The sequence below is a fragment of the Phascolarctos cinereus genome, unplaced genomic scaffold (assembly GCF_003287225.1).
Source record: "Phascolarctos cinereus isolate Bilbo 61053 unplaced genomic scaffold, phaCin_HiC Scaffold_5;HRSCAF=322, whole genome shotgun sequence".
NCBI lineage: Eukaryota > Metazoa > Chordata > Mammalia > Diprotodontia > Phascolarctidae > Phascolarctos > Phascolarctos cinereus.
In genome coordinates this window covers 72,546,095-72,566,712 of record NW_027555958.1, presented here as the reverse complement: position 1 = coordinate 72,566,712, position 20,618 = coordinate 72,546,095, and the positions used below count along the sequence as shown (strand labels likewise).

The 20,618-nt window shown below is 34.9% G+C and overlaps 1 protein-coding gene across 3 annotated transcripts in view; it reads right to left on the bottom strand.

The window, feature by feature from the left end:
• DPYD (dihydropyrimidine dehydrogenase) overlaps window positions 1-20,618 on the bottom strand; it is a 1,011,926-nt gene that overhangs the window by 854,328 nt on the left and 136,980 nt on the right. For all 3 annotated transcript variants that reach the window (XM_020999593.2, XM_078155001.1, XM_078155002.1), the window contains exon 3: window positions 18,911-18,993. In XM_020999593.2, coding sequence (XP_020855252.1) covers window positions 18,911-18,993 — 83 coding nt within the window. The remainder of the gene's footprint in view (window positions 1-18,910; window positions 18,994-20,618) is intronic.

Here is a 20,618-nt window from a genome sequence, read left to right as displayed (position 1 = left end):
GTGATTTTATTATCCCCATTTTAAGTGACTTGCAGTGAGATTTGAATTTACATATTCCAGTCCCCATGTCCAGCACTTTAACAATTATTCTCCCTAGTGAATCACTATTTTAGGGGCCTTATGTTTCCATTGGTTAGAGAATAGATTAATTTGACCTTTGAATCTTTGGACAGCAATGTGTTCTTCTTGTATGACTGGAAGAAGAGTATTAAGAAGTAATGACAAACTATTCAGTGAGAACATAATCAAATCTGGTACTGAATGAACTTGTCTTCTCATTACAGAAAATAACAAGATAACACAATGTCATAATGGAATATATCTTTATTTCTTTCACATATACTGCCTCTCTTTCACTCAACTGACTACTTTGCCCAGGACCATGGTAACTTTGAATGTGTACATGTGGGTTTGGGGAGAGGGAGAGGTGATTGACTTCTATTGGAAGAATAAGGAAGTTAAAAATACATACACCTACAGAATGATTTCAAATGACTTTTATGTGACAAAAGAGGTATTATGAAAACATTATTACTCCAAACTTTTCTTCCTTTATAAAATGTTCTTCAAGATTTATTACGTATTTTAATCTACACAAGCTTATTGAACAATTTGAAGAATTCTATCATCTCATCGTATAAATACATTTATACAAGAACATATTTGAAGGCAAATTAAATACCACATATTTTAGAATCTTAGGAATGTCTATGAAAATCTGGTTAATAAAAGTACAATAATTGTCAGATTCCCAGTTTTATATCAATTTTCAGCATTAATATTTTTTTTACATAAAAGGAAAAACACATACGTGGCAACTGAAAACCATTTCATGATTTATATTTTCTTTGTGGAAGGGTAGGGTCCAATGAAACAATCCATCATCCCATTCCCTTTTAAACTACTTCGATCAAGTAAGAACACTTCTTTAGAATAAATCCCATTAAGCTACATGCAAACAACCTGGTTAATTAAGTTGGTAAGGAATCCAACCAGGAAAATTCATTGTATGAAAAGAAATTCAGCTACTCAGGAAATGTATTGAGATTTGTCCAGGAGACGCAATCACTACCTGTAGAGTTTGCAGAAAGTGTCATTGGTTTCGATTCAAACATTTCAGTGGCAAGGTCAGCTGAGAGAAAAGAATAGCCTGGAAAATCCCCTAAGAGGGAATTTCTGTGGGGGAGAATAGCATCACTTCCTGTTCCCCTTGACCGTAGGAAGAGTTTATAAACTTTGAAAAGGTCAGAAGAGTTTGCATTTTCCACAGACATATCCTAGGAAAGCTGATGGCAGGTGCCTGAAGCCGAAGGCAAACTAGACATAATGCATAAAGGAAGCTTCAGTACTCTTTCAGTTGGTTGGTCATTTTTCAGCAGTCTGACTCTTTGTGCCCCCTTTTGGGGTTTTCTTGGCAACGATACTGAGACAATTTGCCATTTCCTTCTCCAGCTCATTTTACAGATAAGTAAACTGAAGCAAACAGAATTAAATGATTTGCCCAGCTAGTAAGTGTCTGAAGCTGGATTTGAACTCAGGAAGATGCCTCTTCCTGACTCTAGGCCCAGAACTCTTGCCACCTTGCCAACCCTATCAGCACTCTACAAGGAGCTTAGAAAAAAGTTACACCATGCCCAAAGAGGACCACACAAAAAGAGAAAAGGGCCTGTGATACAGTGAGGAGTTATAAGTTATCCCTTTGCCATATGTACTCTCTGAGTTTGGGGCCAATCTCCCCTGAACTTCATGGACTTGTGGGAGAATGTGCCTATGATCTGGAGAGATATTCTTATTATGGCAGGTTGGCAAATAACTTATTCTAAAAGCTAATTGATAGTATCTGATAATCAATAGGGGAAGCATACTGGAGTGTGTAGGGGAAGGTGGGGGGGGAGGTGATTCATGAGCCATACTTCTAAAGAAACCATCCTCAACCCCCTCAGGGTTACCCATAGAACCCAGAAGGTTCCAGCCCCTTTCTGGAGACCTGATCTACACATCCAAATATAGGTTGGGCAAGTTGCAGGGCTATGCTACACATATTTTCTTTTTCTTTTTGTTTTTTAGCTTAAAAAACCCCAACAAATCAATGTTTCTGCACCCAACCAATGATTTCAATTTTGGTTTTTTGTTTTTGTTTTGTCATTTAAAGCCCTTTACAAACTGGTTCCATCCTCCAAATTTATTACACATTGCTTCCACTTCATCTATTTCTACTACCACTCAAAGTGGCCTACTTTTTTTTCTTCTGAACTTGGTGTTCTAGCTGCTGACTCCTCATCTTTGACCAGGGTCTCCTCTTCACCTTGGTCTCTGAGAATCTTTTCTTTCTTTCTTAGAACTCAGGTGAAATAAGACTGCCTTTGAAACCTTCTCTGACTGTCCCTAATTTTTATTAAACTTGATAGGATTTGCATGTTGCTTCTCTCCCCAAAAACAAAACTAAACTAAATCTCCTTCAGTGATTTTTTTTCTTTTTAAGCTTTATATTCTCTGATGCTTGGTGTATTATACTTTTAGCGGTTTAATGAATGCTTGTTCAATTGAAACTGAATGGAATTATTCTGGACTCCTATAATATAGGTGAAGATTAATTCTATGATATTATTTTACAGCAAAATCTGTTCCTAGCTCTTTTAGGAGCAAAAAAAAAATCAAAAACAACCAAAAAACAAAACAAAACAAAAACTGAGCATTTGAACATTTTTTAAAACCTGAATCTTATACCAGATACTAAAATGAATTCCACTTTTAAATAGATGTCCTACTGGTCCATGCTCCACTAATATTAAAGATTCTCTAAAACTTATTCTTTGTCATTTTTTTCCTTTTCACAATACCAGATCTCACACTCTCCAAAGACTCCCTCTTCCTTTCTTCACTCACCTAAGAAAAGATAATGACTTTCACAACTTCTAAAATCCAATGCAATTTACTATGTAGATTATCACATATGTACTCTATTTTGGATCAAATGAGATAATATGTATAGTGCTTTGAAAACTTTTAAAGAGTTACAAAAATGTTAGGTGTCATTTTATATGGTTTATTGAAAATCCAGTAATTATTACTAAAACAGTAAATATTTTCTATTTCTTCCCAATACATTTGAATACTCTTAGAATGTATAACAGGCCTACAAATAATGACAGAAATTGAAATTGTGTTTTAAAACCACTGTAACACATAAAATGCCTAACTAATAATTATATTACTCTAATTTCTGTTCTATGACTATACTCTCCTAGTCTGTAGCATGCATAGAAGCAGCTTGGTATAGTAGAAAACATGTTAAATTTAGAATCAGGAAGACTTAAAGTAAAATACTACTTCTGCTAATGATTTTCTATGTGACCAAGAACAAGTAAGTCAAGTAACCACCCTGAGCCTCAGTCTCCTTATCTGTAAAATGTGGGCAATACAGCCTGTAATCACATATTTCACAGGGTTGTGGTGAGGCTCAAATAAATAAAGTGCTTTGCAAACCTTAAAGCACGATGTTAATGCCTATCATATACTCAATTTTTTTAGCCATAGGTATATCATACTTCTTAGCTATCTTTCAACATTTTTAACTGCTGATCTGATGTTGTACCTGCCCTTACGTTATCTGATATTATAAAATTGTTCTTTGTTTTAAAAGGGAGTTGAAAGAACCACTGTAGGAAAATCATTATCATTCTCAACCTAAAAAAAGGGATTGTAGTGTGAGAGAAGACATGCTGATTTTTTCCCTGATTTTTTTCTTATTAGTTTGAAAAATAAAACTCTCAAATGAAAAATCTAAATTATACTACTTGAACAGTAGATCACACTCCAGATTAATTTATTCATAAATAAGGCTAAATAAACCTGGGGAGAGAGGGTGAAGTACAGTGTTAAATCTCTACATCTTCTTTTTGTAAAATAGCCTCTCTTGTTGAATATCCATCTGACAATACAGTTCTGCGTGAGGCTTTTTCTTTTTCTGTTGATTTATACTGTAAATCTATATAGCCAGGGCAATCACTTCTTAGAATGCTAGAGATAAACACAATTGGAAAACAACAAGACATTCAATTTGAGCTTTGCTATAAGAGGAAACCCTGTGTTTTAAAACAGTACTGATTTTTCCCCAAAACTTAAATTCAAAATTGGACTACTCACACAACAAGCCTACATTTAGTTAAGGTGGTAGTAGGATACAGGGATAGTGGGAATGCTCAAGACAATATGCATACTCACAAAGGTGGGAAAATGGCTGCTATTTGGGGCACTGAAATTTATTCCTGTTCTTAAATCTACCCTAGTACTTTCCAAGTGCTTCACTGTGGTGATACAATGACCCTATATTTATGAAAGACTAGTTAAACAAATCACAAGCTCTGGCATGTCCTTCTGAGTCAGGAGATTTGGGATACAAACCAACTATGTCTTCTTGTCTCTTTGATAGGACAGAATCATCCCACATTTGAAGAGGTTCATCCCAGAATCACAAAAGCTTAGAATTTAGTTGGAAGGGACCTGAGAAGTTATCTCCTCCAATCCATACCCCAAAATGAATCTCTTTTTTGTCACATGTGACTATTGGTCATTCAGCCTTTACTGGAAAGTCTCCAGTGAGTTTTACCTACTGAAACAGCCATTTCTGATTTCTGATACTCTAAATGTTAAAAAGTTGTTTCCCTGATATCAAGACTAAATTCGCCTCTAAAGTTTCCAGCCACTTCTCCTATTACTGTTCCTTTGGGACTATCCAGTAGGAATCTATTTTATCTTCCTCATGACAACTTTTAAAGTACTTGAAGGCAGCTGTCATCATTCCCCACCCCCTAAGTCTCCCCTTCTCTAAAATAAACATCTATAGTTGTTTCAATCAATCCTCACAAGACAGGATCCCCTTTCTTCCCATCCCCACCCCCACTGTTGTTGTACTACTTTGCACATTTTCAGGATTATAAGTCTTTCCTACAGCCCTAGTTCTGGATTGCCTTTTGTTTGCACGCCATCCTGATTAAGTTGGAAGAGGTTCATTACCAGAAATCTGTTCATTAGATAATTCACTAGAAATGTTTAACTAAGGCAGAGAGAAGTTGCAATCTGAGTGGTTGGAGGACCCTCAGCAACATAAAAGGAAGGCTTCTGAAAATTACTGAAACAGTGAAGTTAGGCCTATTTCAGCAACTTATTAAAAATGTTATGCTCCTGTCTACTATCAACTTTTTGAGTAGTTTCAATCATATTTAATTATGGGATGTCTAAAATACTCTCACAATTTGAAAATGTTCTAGGAACAGATAGTTCTCATTTATTGCACAAGCATAGATTTCCCAAAGGATTCCTAAGCATAGATGCAGCCATCAGAGATCTTTTTATTCAGAGTTATAAGTTCTTCAGAAATAGATGTAATGAATAGCTATCCATAGACAGCTCACTTTGTCTCTTAGAAATAGGAGAAATCACGACAGAAATGATAGAAGAAAAATGGATTTTCTTAACATTTCATTGTAGCTGGGACAGCTAGTTGGCACAGCAGATAGAGGCAAGACAGGGCCTGGAAGCAAGAAGACCTCAGCTGCCTGCCAGCAGTGTGATCCTAGGCAAGTCACTTAATCTATGTTTGACTCAATTTCATTATCCATAAAATGGGAAGAGTAACTGCACCTATCTCTCAGGGTTGTTGTGAGGATCAATTAGATAATTGTAGAGTACTTGGTACAGTGCCTAAAACACAGTAAGCTCTATATGAATGTTAGCTATTATAATTTTTAGTAAATGCATACATACAGATTAGAGAAAGGCAAATCAGAACAACTGTGAGGTACCACATCACACCTATCAGAGTGGCCAACATGACAAAACAGTTAAATGATAAATGGTGGAGAAGATGTGGGAAAATTGGGACACTAATGCATTGTTGGTGGAGTTGTGAAATGATCCAACCATTTTGGAGAGCAATTTGGAATTATGGCCAAAGACATATAAAAATGTACATACCCTTTGACCCAGCAATAGCACTTCTAGGGCTGTATCCCAAAGAAATCATAAAAATGGGAAAAAGACCCACATGCACAAAAATATTTATAGCAGTTCTTTCTGTGGTGGCAGAGAATTGGAAATTGAGGGGATGTCCATCAATTTGGGAATGGCTGAACAAGTTGTGGTATATGAATGCAATGAAATACTATCATGCTATAAGAAATGATGAGTAGGCAGGCTTTAGAAAAACCTGGAAAGACTTTCTTGGACTGGTGCTAAGTGAAGTGAGCAGAATCAGGAGAACGTTGTACACAGTAACAGCCACGTTGTGTGATGACTAACTTTGATAGACTTAACCCTTCTTAGCAATGCAAGGATCTAAGACATCTCCAAAAGCCTCATGATAGAAAATGCTATTTACATCCAAAGAAAGAACTATGGATTTTGAATAGAGATTGAAGCATACTATTTGCTATTTTTTTTCTTCTGTTTTGTTGTGTTTCCAGTTTCTTGTGGTTCCTCCTATTGGTTCTAATTCTTCCTTACAATATGACTAATGTGAAAATATATCTAATAAGAATATATATTTATAGCATAGGTCATTTTGCATGCTGTCTTGGGGGGGTGAGGGAGAGGGAGAAAAATGTAAAACTCAAAAGCTTATGGAAGTGATTGTTGAAAGATCAAAATAAATTAATATTTTAAATGCATACATACACACGATCTATCTACTTATCTTCAAATTTAAATATTAAACAATAAAGATTTCAGGTGACTATCTCAAATTAAATATTCCTTGAGGTTTCTTTTTATATTTTAGTTATATAGAAGTGAATATAATTTAATATCTCAAAGGAAAGAGAAAGACAGAGACAGAGACAGAGACATAAGTGTCCCTGTGTGAGCCCTGAGGATGCTGAAGTATTCAAGAGAATGCTGGAGGTGGGGTGAGGTAGGGAGTGGTTTAACTCTCTAGAAACTACAGGTTTGTTTTTATTTTTCCTCTGAGGTAACAACAAACCAAAGGAGACACCAAAAATCTAGGAGAGTGTAGAAAATCTTAATGGGAAAGTGGGAATCACTGGAGAGTGATAAAAAATTATGCCAATTTTATGTGCTATATGTGAGTCCGCTATGTGTCTTTTGTATTTTATGCAGGATGAACTCAATGCTGCCCTGGATACCCAATTTGCACTGCTACTTTGAACTCTTGTAGGAAATTGGGGGACCCTTTTACTCACATCTATGCAAGCCTAGTCATAAACTTTATTTTGAGGTTCCCAAAGGAAATTCTGAGTGTGGTCAAAAGAAGCCAAGAAGTTATCATCTAGGGTAAGATAGGGATTGTCCTCTAGATTAAGACAGTCTGTCAGCCCAGAGCTTGTTTCCTGGACACAGAAAACCAAAGATGACATGCATTATAGTTCTCTTTTTCCTCTCCCAAAACAAGATGTTCCTTGCTCAAACACAAAATTCTTTGCCCTTATTCAAATGTGGGGGGAAACACACTGTTTCAAAAATGACATTTTAATTCCACCTACTTTAACTTACCATCTAGTTCCCATACCCCAAGATGAGAAATGTCTCAGGCAACATCTCTCCACAGCATATGAAATTTAAAACATCATCTACAGGAATGAAAGAAGGAAAGAAAGATGAAGAAAAAAGATGACAATGACAAATATGATGGTGCTGAGTAATTTAACCATATTGTAAATCATTCTTCTTTCCTCTCTGAAAGAAAAAATTACTCTCAACTTCTGGAAGACGGGGAAAACACAGCCAAGACAATTGGTTTGTAAACATGGCATAGATGTTGACTGAACACATCACCTGTGTGAACTGACAAACACCCAGTTCAAAGTAGAGTTGATGATATGAAAGGTCTTTAAATAAAGGCACTAGAATATCTAAGATTTCAAAGTCAAAGTGATGGCACCTATGATAGAAGCTACTCCAAAGGTCTAGAATAGACACTATAACAAATTGGATCAAACTTTTCTGCCCAAGGAAACTGGTAAAGAGATCAGTAAGATGCTACTTAGTATGTAAAAGTACTCTATCACACATAAATAAATAACGCTTTTAAGAGCCATATCATGGTGCTCAGCTATGACCAAAGCAATGCCCTGCGTATTCACTGTCAAACCCTGTGTTTTGCTGTAGCTTGAAGAGTTATTCTAAAATGAATAAAGAAGAGAAACTTTAATTGCATTTCCAGGAAAAAGTTCCACATGCTTTAGAAATATAGCAGCCTTAACATAGCCTAAATTTCAAATTTTTGTCATGCCCTCTGGGAAGTTAAATTTTACTATGGAGTCATCAATTTAGGTAGCAGCTTGGTGGTACAGTAGATAGAGTACCAAGCCTGGAGTTAGGAAGACTCATCTTCCTGAGTTTAAATCGGGCTTCAAACAATTTTTAAGGAGTTTTTTTCTTCCACTAATTTTTGTACCTCCTTTTCTATTTGACCAGATCTACCTTTTAAGCATTTCTTCTTCAACAAATTTTTGTATATCTATTTCCAGGAACTGGAACATAGAAGATGTTTAATAAATATTTGTTGAAAAAATGAAATAGATTTTCCAGTGAATCAAGTTGTAGAAACTTCAAAGGATCTCCTTTTCCAAACTAATGAGTAGACATCAGAGATAGGGTCAAGGACTTCTGACCAAATAATGGTTCTGACCAAATATCTGCTTTAAACTATTCTAATATTCAGCAGTGTCATAGGCAAAGCCAAGGTAAGAAGGGCTAACTTTACTGACTAGGTAACCTTGATATCAGACAGCATGGAATGTTTTTTTTTCTTGCTTGTTTGTTTTTGTAGGGGTTTGCGGGGGGCTTGTTGTTTTTTGTTTTGCTTTGTTTTTTTGCTTTGTAAAGCCAAAAATGCCATCAAAGTAGACAGTGGTGAAAAGCAGGGGAAGTTAGATCAATCTCCAACAACAGGAGACACTTAAGAGAGCACTGATTTTCTGCAAGATTTGGGAGATCTATTTCTACTATGTGTATCTCCCAAAAGACAAAGCTAACATTTAAAATGTGGTAGAACCATAGAGTACAAAATGGAATGAGCCCTAATTAATAAGCATGGGCATTAACAAAAGATTCTAATGTTCCTAAAACACAATTAGGCATTATGTATAAATCTAGTCTATTGTTCTTCTTAAGTTGTTGAAGAAAATGCCAAATATGATTACAATATATGTATTCAAAACATGTAAACCAATAATTTTCCACTTGTAAAAGCTTGATTCAAAAAGCAATTTACTTTATAGTTTACTTAAGCTTTGCAACTACATTAAAATATGATAGTATATACACAACAGCATGTTAACAAGATTACCATAACATTAAAATCATAATGTGGCACTTCAATTATGGATACTTAAAATTAAAGCTAATTCTCACAGTACCAATTTTTTATCTCCTAAATAATTTTAACTATTAGCTCCTCATTCAAAGACTGTATCTAAAAATAATTGGCACTCTATGTTAACAACTGAGCTTTGTAATATTCTTTGGGAGTAAAACAAAAGACATGTCTTCTTCACAACCCTTTAATACAGACTTTGATGCCAAGTAAGAATGTAAATTTCAATTCTATTTCATCTGGTTAAAATAGCTTTGGTACTATTTGTTTTACCCCTCTCTCTCCAAAACAAAATGAAATAGTGATACCCCACAGGCCAATAATATACATCTTCTTTATAAGCTGAAATTATCCCTCAAATAGTGTCAAATTGCTATGAAAATGGCACATTTCAATGTTATTTTGGTTTGTCTGTAAATAACATTGAATTTCTAATATGAAATGACAACAGGTTTCATAAGTAAACAATATAATTCTTTCCTAGGGCTCTGCTCCTTTTAGACTGGTGCTTTGCATTATTTAGAATGAATATTGTTTAAATTAATCTCTATCACATACAAATTCTATTATGCAACCAGATTGGCTTGCCATTGCTTTGTACATTAAAAGACAAGTTGAGATAGTATGAAAATTATTTAGAAATAGAGAGCATCCCAGGTTCCATTGCACGTATATGCCTATATGTATAAATACAATGTGTATTTGCACACATGTGCATACATATGAGCACAAAACAGTGCATATGTGTATGCATATATTACATTGTGATGTGCGGGTACACAGAGAGACACAGAGAGAGAATTAGCAGCAAATAGAATTCATTTAACAAACATTTTGAAGTACCTATTTCTTACAAGGCCTCTCCTAGGTGGTGGTGATACAAAGACAAAAACAACAACCACCAAAAGAAAAAAAAGAACCCCCTTTCCCCTGCCTTGAGAAACTTATATTTCCCTGGAATAAATATGATACATAGACAAGAAAATGAATACAAGAGAACTAATTCAAAGTAATTTTGAGAGAGACAGACAGACAGACAGAGACAGAAACAGAGAATGTTAACAATGGCCAGGATCAGAAAAGGTCTTGTGTAGGAGATGATATCTAAGCTATCTCTTGAAAAAAATCTAGGAATTTTTCCCTTAGGTGGAGATAAAGAGGGAGGGCATTCCTGACACAGTGGTTCTCTTCTACAAAGGTACAGATTTTGGGTATGAAAAAATTAAGGAGGCCACTTTGACAGTATAGAAGAAAAATCTGTCCTTTGGTTCTAGGCACAAACCTAACAGAAAAGAAAAATGGAGGTCAGAGGCCAGATTGCAGAGGCACCTAGTGTAGACAGCTTTTTCAAGTTCATAAGAGATGGCTGATATTGGAAATGGCTAGATCAAGTGAAGCCAGTAAATGGAGAGATATTCAAGATTAGACTGTGAGTAGGGATGATAGTGAAATAATCTGCTAGAGAAGAAAATATGTGTTTAGGGGGGTTCGCTTTGGAGAGAAGAATGACCACTTCCAGATATGAAACTGGCATTAAGGAGAAGAAGAGATATGAGATGAGGAAGAGAAAAGAAGAGAGAAATTTTTCACATGGCCTGAATTATGAGGCTAGATCCTCTGTACAGTTTCACATGTTTCTAAAACTCTTTTTAGCAGCAGGGTAATAGAAGTGAGGGACAAAGCTAATGGGGGTGATTCAGGGTTGGGTTTTTGGAAGGCATGACTGGGATAGAGCCTTATTACCTATCCACTGAACTATTTTGATAGCATATTAATCAAGTTCCTTGCCTCCAGCACATTCTTTTCTTAACTCATCCTCCAAAAAGTTACTAAACTGATATTCTTAAACCTCAGATCTGACCATGTTACCCTCTCTCTACTCAAAATTATCTTTTGCCCTAAATCCTGCTGCCTTCCACCCTCCCTGTTACTGTAGAGTGTTCCTCCATTAGATTGTAAGCTCCTTGAGGGCAGGTACTATCTTTTGCCTCTTTTTGCACCTCCAATGATGAACAAAGTATCTAGCACATAATAGACATTTAATGAATGTTGATTGATTCCTATTGCTTCTATGATAAAAAAACAAACTGCTCAATCTAGCAGTTAAATCTTCCCACAATCTGGCACTCACTTGCCTCTCCAATCTTATTCCTCAGAGAACAATTCCCAACCTCTTCTCCAGTTAAAAATACTAAGAAGGCATTTTATTATGATGCCAGGCTGAAGACTTTGGACTAATCTGAAAAATAAACCTTATCAGTCTTTCTTTAACTATCAATTACAAAAAAAAAATGAAAGTCTTGTTGTCCTCTCTCTGCATTATCCCAGAAAAGGACTCCTCCTTTGGGTAATTACCTTGTTTCTCTGTGACCTAAAGGGATTAGGGTAATGATCAGAAGGAAGATTCAGAGTTTCAAATAGAATTCTCTTTTTGTTTTCTGCTGTGTATATAGAAATTCCATCTCCATCTCTCTCTGTCATTCTATGTGTTTGAATTGAGAATAAAATAAAACATTTAAAAACCCAAAATACTGAATTGTTTAAGGATCATTGTGTTACATTAAAACATTTTGAATTACTTTGAAGGGTTTCCATTATGGGAATTTTTATTTCTTTTTATTCCTTCTGCCACTTTTGGTTGATATTAACCCCACCTCATCAAAATTTGTACTGTGGGTTATAAAGCCTTAAACATTCCTTAGATAAGAAGTCAGAAGAAGAATCACAACTGTCCCCAAGTCACTGGTGAAATGTAAATCTTCCTCCTCAATTAGTCTAATTATGAATCCTCCTAATGTAGTTTAATCTGTAACTGAATCAGTTTACCAATTGTTTAACAAAGTTTGATTCCTTAGCGGATGCATGAGATTAAGACTCTATTTAACTAAATTTGTTCAACTTCAGTGACATTGAAAGAAATATGAGACTATGGATCTATCTTCTCTTTAACTTTTATGGCCTATGAGGACAAGACTGCAATATGTAAATGATTATTTCTCTTGACACTTTGACATAAATTTTCCTATAAGAAACCTTATTAGAATTCTCATAATTGTTCAAGTTTTCACTACTGTCTGAACCTATTCTTGAACATAATAATAAAACCTTGGCATTTTACCCCTATAATTCCTACATTGTGGTAAATATATATTTAGCAGCAGCTACCCACCACATGAACTCAGGGAAGATTTTTCTCCCCTAACAATTCTATCTCTTTAAAAAGCAATTGCCATCAGCAGCCAGGATGAGAATTAGTAAATGCTTTCACATAGGACTAAGACACTTGATTTCCAAAGGGTATTATTGAGTATTAATATTTCAGAACCTAGGGAGCCAAGTTTATCCCATCACAAACTATAGCAACATAGCCCTAATGGGGAAAAATTCCTTATAAGAGATGGAAGAAGTCCATGCTTTCAGCAGAAGACAAGTTCTCACTAGTTTAATTTCTTAGAGAGAAGTGATTTCACTTTATCTTTTTATTTCCAGGGCTTATCATAGCCTCTTACACTTAGTAGGCACTGAATAAATACTTGTCTAATCGAGCTGGTTTTAACAACTACAACAACAAAACCTATGTAAAATACATGTACTAGGGATTGAATCTATTGCTTTTAAGTATTAATGGTGCACTTTCCTCTCCAAAGAAATATCTAAGTTCCCCAGAAAGCAGGCCAATAAGCCTCATTAAAATATTTACTTTGAGAAACCACAATCACCAGAAAGCATTTGAGTACCCACAGTATTATGTTGCTTTCTGGATGTTTTGTAAAGAGTAAGTAAGGTCCCAGAAGGCAATGACTGAAAATATTGATATCTATCTACTGATAATTAATCAATTTTCCACTCAAATATACAAGGCCCTTTTCTAGTATCTATGAATGCATACATATATAAAGGTCCATTGTTACCTTTGCCTTTACTGTGTTTGATATTTAAAATCTCTCCCTTATTTACTTGATATTATAAGAACTTTTAAAAAACTATTATTAGTTCTCTCTGACGATAGGTCAGTCTCATATTGCATTCATCCGAGGGATAGACATGCCAGATTCAGCTATTTTCTTGGTGTTAAGAAACTGAAATTAGGAAGAGATGAGGGTTTACAATTAAAATTAAAACACAATTAGAGGTTAATGCAAGGTGGTTTACTGTAGCACTAGTACTCTGGCCCAGAGAGTGAAAAGCTCCAGAGGAAAAGTATCATAACAAAGTGATAAAAGTAAGATGGTGCCTTAAGGTGGCTAGATGGCAGAAAGGGACTAACCTTAATAAAAGAGCAAATGAGTTTTCCTAAGGAAAAGAAATACCTTAAAGTATTTAGCTTTTTAAAAACTAAAATACTAACTGCTTTTATATTTCTGAATTCTTTAAAATCTGTTTTTTTGCACAGTCATCTTCTGAGATATATATGTACACATATATCTAGCCTCTGCCTAGGAAATATATATTCCTAGACACAGGCCCAGATGGAGAAAATACAGCACTGATGTAGCACATACCTGAAGAGGCCTAGCTCTTCAACTCAATATTGCCATCTAGTGCTACAAACCTTGAATCATCGACAAGGTCAGCCAGAGGCTAAATCAAACCTCTGAGAGGATAGATCTAGTTAATTCACCCTTTGCACAATGACTTGAATATAATTTCTTTACTGTAAAATATCATATTCTTTGAGTTTTTGTCTAAAATTCTGACATCTCAAGGGTTTGTTTGTTTTGGTAACCCAGAATTGTGCTCCAGTTCCATCCATAATCTAAGAGGCAAACTGATGACATTATTAGATCATAGGTTTGGAGATGGAAGGGAACTTGAAAGATACTCCTCGTTTTAGAAATAAGGAAACCGAGGCTTACAGAGATCAAATGATTTGCCCATGATCACACAGCTAGTAAGTATCATCAGCATTTGGACCGAGGTCTTCCTTAGTCCAGGTTCAGCAATCCATCACCCTGATGGTCTTGTTTTGTTCTTTTTGTTGTTTGCAAGATATCTTTGCCAATAAAGATCAAAATTCTTTCTCCTTTTTTCTCTAGAGAATCATCATTTTCCTCTTTCTTATTTAGTGTACCAGGCATCTTAGAGTACTAGAAAAAGAGGTGGACTTGGAGTCTGAGACCTGGGTTTGAATGATATCTCATATTTGTTAGCTCTGTGTCCATGGACACGTCACTTAATATTGATGAGTCTCAAGCTGCTTTATCTGGAAAATAGAAATAACAAATGAAGCAAACCACTTTATAAACCTTAAAGAACCACATAAGTGTAAATTATTATTATTGCTATTGTTATTATAAGTAGTCTATTAAAATAGAAGAAAAGACAAGAAATTAAATTCTAAATACAGGACTACAATTCTATGAGTCAGAAATTTAACCTACTTTTTTCCTTCTATACAGTGGTAGAACAGAAATATTTCAGCATTGTTCTGTTCCATTTTGTATTATTTCTTTTTGGCAATAACCTTTGCCTGCTACAACCTATCTCCTCTTACCCCTTTTTGAGACTCTCCCCCTCCCCACCTGGAATTTTCAAACTAGAAACATACATATTTGTAGCCAATTTTAGTCTCTGTGGCTGTGAAAGAGTACCATACATGGTTCTCTTCTTCGTCGTCCATATTACTATTTTACGTGGGACATAGAAGATAACCGTCAAAGAATTCAAGGACTATGGAAAACCTAGCAAAACTGGGATCGCAGGATTCAAGGGTATCCAAGACCATCAAGATACCTTCTCTCCTGGTCAAGCTTGAAGATCATCATTCTCAAGAGTGGGATTCTGTAACCCCTTATGATTTGAAAACACTATTGCATGCTATGCTCTTGGTTTACACGATCCCACTATTTTCTCGCTTTCTCTTGTTTGTCTACTCATATCATTCTCCCTTCACCTCCAAAAATTATTGAGACATTACTTAAATGAAACAAAATGTATTCATGATAAAGATCCTACAACTACTGCTTTTTAGTATTATTGGTCCATTTGCTTCTTCAGTGTTAATCTCTAAGTTTCATTAAAGCAGATGCAACAGACTAAGACACAGTGTTAACATGTTTACTCTCATATGCCAATACCACTAGAAAGCATTTAAATATCCATAGTACTGTATCTAGAAACTACAAGATCCTAGAGGGCAACAACTAAGAATAATGACAGCTATCATTGACAATTAATCAATTATCTATCAATAATTGTAAGCTCAATTTTTGGCACTGTGAATAAACAATATGGTCTATGGATTTTCATTTGCTCTGTTTGTTTGTTTGTTTGTTTTTTAATTTTCTTTTATTTTTCTTATTTCCTTGAAGTAATAAGAACTTTAAAAAATATTGTTGGCTGAAGCAGCTAGGTGGTGCAGTAGAGCACCAGCCCTGGAGTCAGGAGGACCTGAGTTCAAATGTGACCTCAGACACTTGACAGTAGCTGTGTGACCCTGGGCAAGTCACTTAACCCCAATTGCTTCACCAAAAAAAAAATAATAAATTGTTGGTTAATTAATAATTTGTTATTTAATTGGTCACTTAATGGTTAATTACTTTTTGGTGTCGTTAGAACTATTGAATCATATCGTATTACTCTTGGAAGGATATATAGGTCACACAGACCAATTGTCCACCCATGTAACAGAGTCCTTGAGAGTAGGCATTTTTCAGTATTTATATTTGCATTACTATGGTTAAGATTATACCTGATAGATGGCAGGTACTTAATAAATGCTCCTTGAGTGACCAGTTGAATGATGTAAGAATCTTTTCTTCATTTTCCCTGTCAGAGAGCTTCTTATTGAATATTTTTAGTAATACAGGGATCACTGATGTGAAGGCAATGAATTACATTCATAGACATAATATTCAAAAAGTGTGTTCTCTTGTGGTTGCTCCTGTTGTAGTTACTGTATGTCTTATATCTGTAATTTCATTGGCCCAAGTGTGGAAATATCCCTCACACTGAACAAAGCCACAGAAAAAGAGACTTTCAAACACAGTTTTTCATGATATTAAACAATAGATCCCTAGAATCAGAGAATATAAAAGCTGGAATGTCACTGGCATTTACACTCTATTTTCCATTACACAGAATTTGGCTAATAGAGAATGATGATGATTAGGATAAGGACAAGGAAGTGGTGTAGGAGGAAGAGAATGATGAGGATGATAGTATTTATAGAGCACTTTGAGCTTTTCAAAGCAAGACACTGCAAAAATTATTGCATTTGATCCTCATAACAATCCTGGGAGTTAGGTGCTATTATTATAATATCCATTTTATAGCTGGAAACACTGATGGAGACAGAAGTTATATGACTTGCTCAGGGTTATAAAGCTAGTTAGTTTCTGAAAGCACTAAATAGTAATATGGGATTTGAACTCAAGTCTTCCTGACTCCTTGTCCAATGCTTTTTCCACTGCTTTACCTGCCACTCGGCATGTTCTTCTACTCCTTTGCCTTTTTGTCTGCTATGTGGTTCATAAAAAGGTACCCACTAAATAACAGCCCTATTAGGAATTAGTAAAATCAAAACAAAAAACATAATTTCAACAAGTATCCAATATATTCTAAAGTCATATGATTAATTAAAAATGTTTGAATTATTTGCTGATTTGGCTTATCTCAACCCTTTCTATTGCCAGTAATGAAAATAACTGCTAGCTGTAAACATAATCTTAACTATGGGTCTGATGTTGGAGTTTTTCCATAATAGGATTTGGGGAGAATATGATAAAGGGAACTTTCTGATATAATTTTTAAAGTGGTTTAAAATAGTTAAATAAAGAAATAGAAAAAGACTAAATAATCCCTACATATACTCCTCAAGGGCTCCTTAGTTTCTCCCTGATGCCAAATTCCTATTTCTATTGATTTTTTCCTTCTTTGTTCTTCCCTTATTTGAATCCATTTCCAATAATTCTGTTTTTCAACAATTTTTTTTCTTTGGGGCTTTTTAATTCTTTCTTTCAAAGCCTAAACGGTAGCATTCCCCTTGTCTTTTGCATGTCTGAATTTGTGAGTGGGTGATTGAGTTGTAAAATGACATTAGCTAGTTTCCTATAATAAAAATGTGGTTATTCAATTTTGACTCCAAAGGTTAAAAATATACAAGAATTAGAATATTGAAAAACAAAATTAGTTTATAATGTTTGTTACTAGCCCATAATATAACTACATCTTATGCTGATTCTAGATTGTTGTAATGGACAAACTTTATCTAGGCATATATGTGCTTTTCATTCAAAGATACAAATTCATTTGTGTATTCAGGTTCGCTTTTCCTTTTTTTTATTAGTTAAGGCATTAACAATAAAATAGGTTCACTTGCTCCAGCTGGTAATTCCTCACTACAAGCAATATATTATTCCTCTTTTTGTGACATCATAATCATCTACATAGAAAGTACCATGTATCTTTGTGTAGAAGCTACTGTTTCCATTAAATTTAATTACCTCCCCCTGTGGTTTTAAATAGAAGTGGCTTCAAAATGAGGGCAGCTTCTATTAAATTTAATTACTTTCTCCTGCTGTTTGCATGGTAAAAGGGAGGTTACTAAATGAGGGCACCTTCTAAACTAAGGTATATGGTAACTGTGTGTTGCCTTAAATGGAAAAAGTCTGAGCTACTTCACTGGGCATTCAGTTAGACAATCCTTTCTTCTATTTTTCAAAAATTTTCATTTCCTCTTTAACCTCTGAGTCTAAGAAGGAAAAAAAATGTTAAGAAGAAGGATATAGTTTACAAATCAATACTAATTCTTCACACTAAATAAAATGTATAACCATTTTGAAAATAATTGTATTATATTTCCACAACAGAACTTTAAAAGAAAAAATGAATCACTCATTTCATTTTCTAAGGCTGAGTAATGAGTTTTATTCCAAAATCATTTAAAGTGCGTCATATACTTATGTTCCTTCGAATCCAACCAACTATTATATTTTAAATACTTTACTAAAAGTTACTAGAAAATTTTCAAAGTTCATGAGAAATAATACTGATGACATTCACCATAAAATTTCTTTTAGTAAAACTTTTTTACCTTAAAAATGCATCAGTACCATTACAAAATTTTATATGTAAAAATAAGAACTATAAATATAGTAAAAATGAGGCAAAACATTTTAAGGAGAAAAATTAACTTTTTCCACTATTTGTATATAACCCTATTAAAGTCTATCAATAGAAAATGAACGAACCACTATTTTTTTTAATTAAACATAAATTAATAAGAAATACCAAGTCATTTAGAACCCCATTGTATAATTCTTCCAACACAGGCAGAATTTAGATGAACAATATTTTCATTCATTCACACAGCTTAGTATAAATATAAAACAAGACACCCCTTAAGCATTTTAAGTCACAAATTAAACATTTACATTTTTTACTGTGCAGTGAAGCTGAACATTTATGCAGCTTCAAAACCAAAGTGGAGCCTCAAGGGAAGCCTCTCCACTGACAAATTAATACCTTAGAGAACAGAGCTGAATGGTGGCAATGAACTCATTTGTTCCCCCAATAATGAAGAATGACTTTTTCTTTACCACATCTGTGACTGTTGCTATGGTGACCCAGACTTACCTCATTGCTTCCCGAAGAGCTCCTCGCTCACTAAGAGTCGTGTGCTTGATGTCATCAAAATTATTTTCTAGCTTTGGACAGGCCTATAATATATGAAAGCATGACATGAATCACTATAACATTCTGAAGGAAAAAAGGATCTACATGCTTCTATCTGCAAATATAATTAATAATATTGATTGTGAATTTACCCAAATTATGCACACAATTTTAATTAGACAGGATTCATTAGAACTGACAGTGAACTCAGTAACCAAATAGAAGCAGCCTATGATATAGTTGTCATGGAAATTGTTTTATAAGTGTTTCAGATGTGGTGGACAGAAGGACTATTTAATAAAATGGTAGAATTTCTAGACTATTTTGAATAATAACAGATGCTTTCTTCATGTAAACTAAACTAGAAAAAAATTATATGAAAGGGAAATCAATAGAGTGCTCTAGATTTAAAACAATAATCAATATTCTAATTTCTGTACCAAACTCATATAGAGCTCTAAATGTGTATACCTGGAAGGCAGATTAGAAACAGCAACCCAGACAAACTCTCCCAACATTCACTTCAAAACAACTTTAAAATAACACCTCAAATTTAATTTCGGAACAGCAGAGCCAACAGAAGATTAGAGTGAAATATTTTTCAAGCCCAAGAGAACTTAGAATGTTGGAAAGAGATGTCTGTGACACCAGGGTGGGGTGGGGGGCAACTTGAAGTGGACCCTTGGAGGCAGCTCTGATAGCTAAAGCACCAGCAGTTTCAGGAGCTTTCAGCTCAGAGGTTTGTAGCAGATTACAGGGGACACTTTGCTGGAACTAGGTGTAGATGGCATTAATTGGCAACTATATTGCCCATAAGCTGCTCTGGGTCACAGTTCCAGGGCAGAGGGGAGAGCTTCTCATCAGTCACAAGGGAGCAGGGGCCCTGGTTGCAGTAACAAGGCAGAGAGGAGTATTAGTTCTTGTGGCTGCAGGAGAGCAGAGGACCTGGTAATAGTCCTAGGACCAAGAACAGCATTAGCACTTGTGGCTGAAGAAGGCCCTTCCTGGGTAAAGACCAGGGCTCATATCAGGAGAGCAGTGACCACAATTCTCCCCAGATCATGTCATCTTAGAAGCACTGATATTTTGTATACCTCTAGAACAAGCTCTGAAAACAGCCACAGGAAAAAAAACCTTAAGCTAAGGACAATGCCTCTTCACCCGAGGTGAGCAGAGTCCAACTTTAACAAAAAGTTTGAAATAAAGAAATAGATGGGGGGAAAATGAGCAAACAACAACAACAAAGAACTTGACCATAAAAAGCAACTATGATGGGAGGGAAGACAAAGACACAAAATCAAAAGACAACAATGTGAAAACATCTACAACTAAAGCCATAAAGAAAACTGATGATTGGACCCAAGTCCAACAAGAAGAACTCCTGGAAGAGTTAAAGAGATTAGAGTGGTAGAGGAAAAATTGGGGGAAAATGATAGTGATGCAAGAAAATTATGAAAAGAGAATTAACAACTTCTTAAAATAGGCACAAAAATACTGAAGAAATAACACCTTAAAAATAGAATTGGCCAAATGGAAAAAAGAGGTACAGAAACTCACTGAAGAAAATAATTCCTTAAAAAATTAAAATTGGGCAACTGGAAGCTAACAACTCCATGAGACCTCAAGAAACAATATAACAAAATGAAAAAAGAGAAAATTTGAACTATTT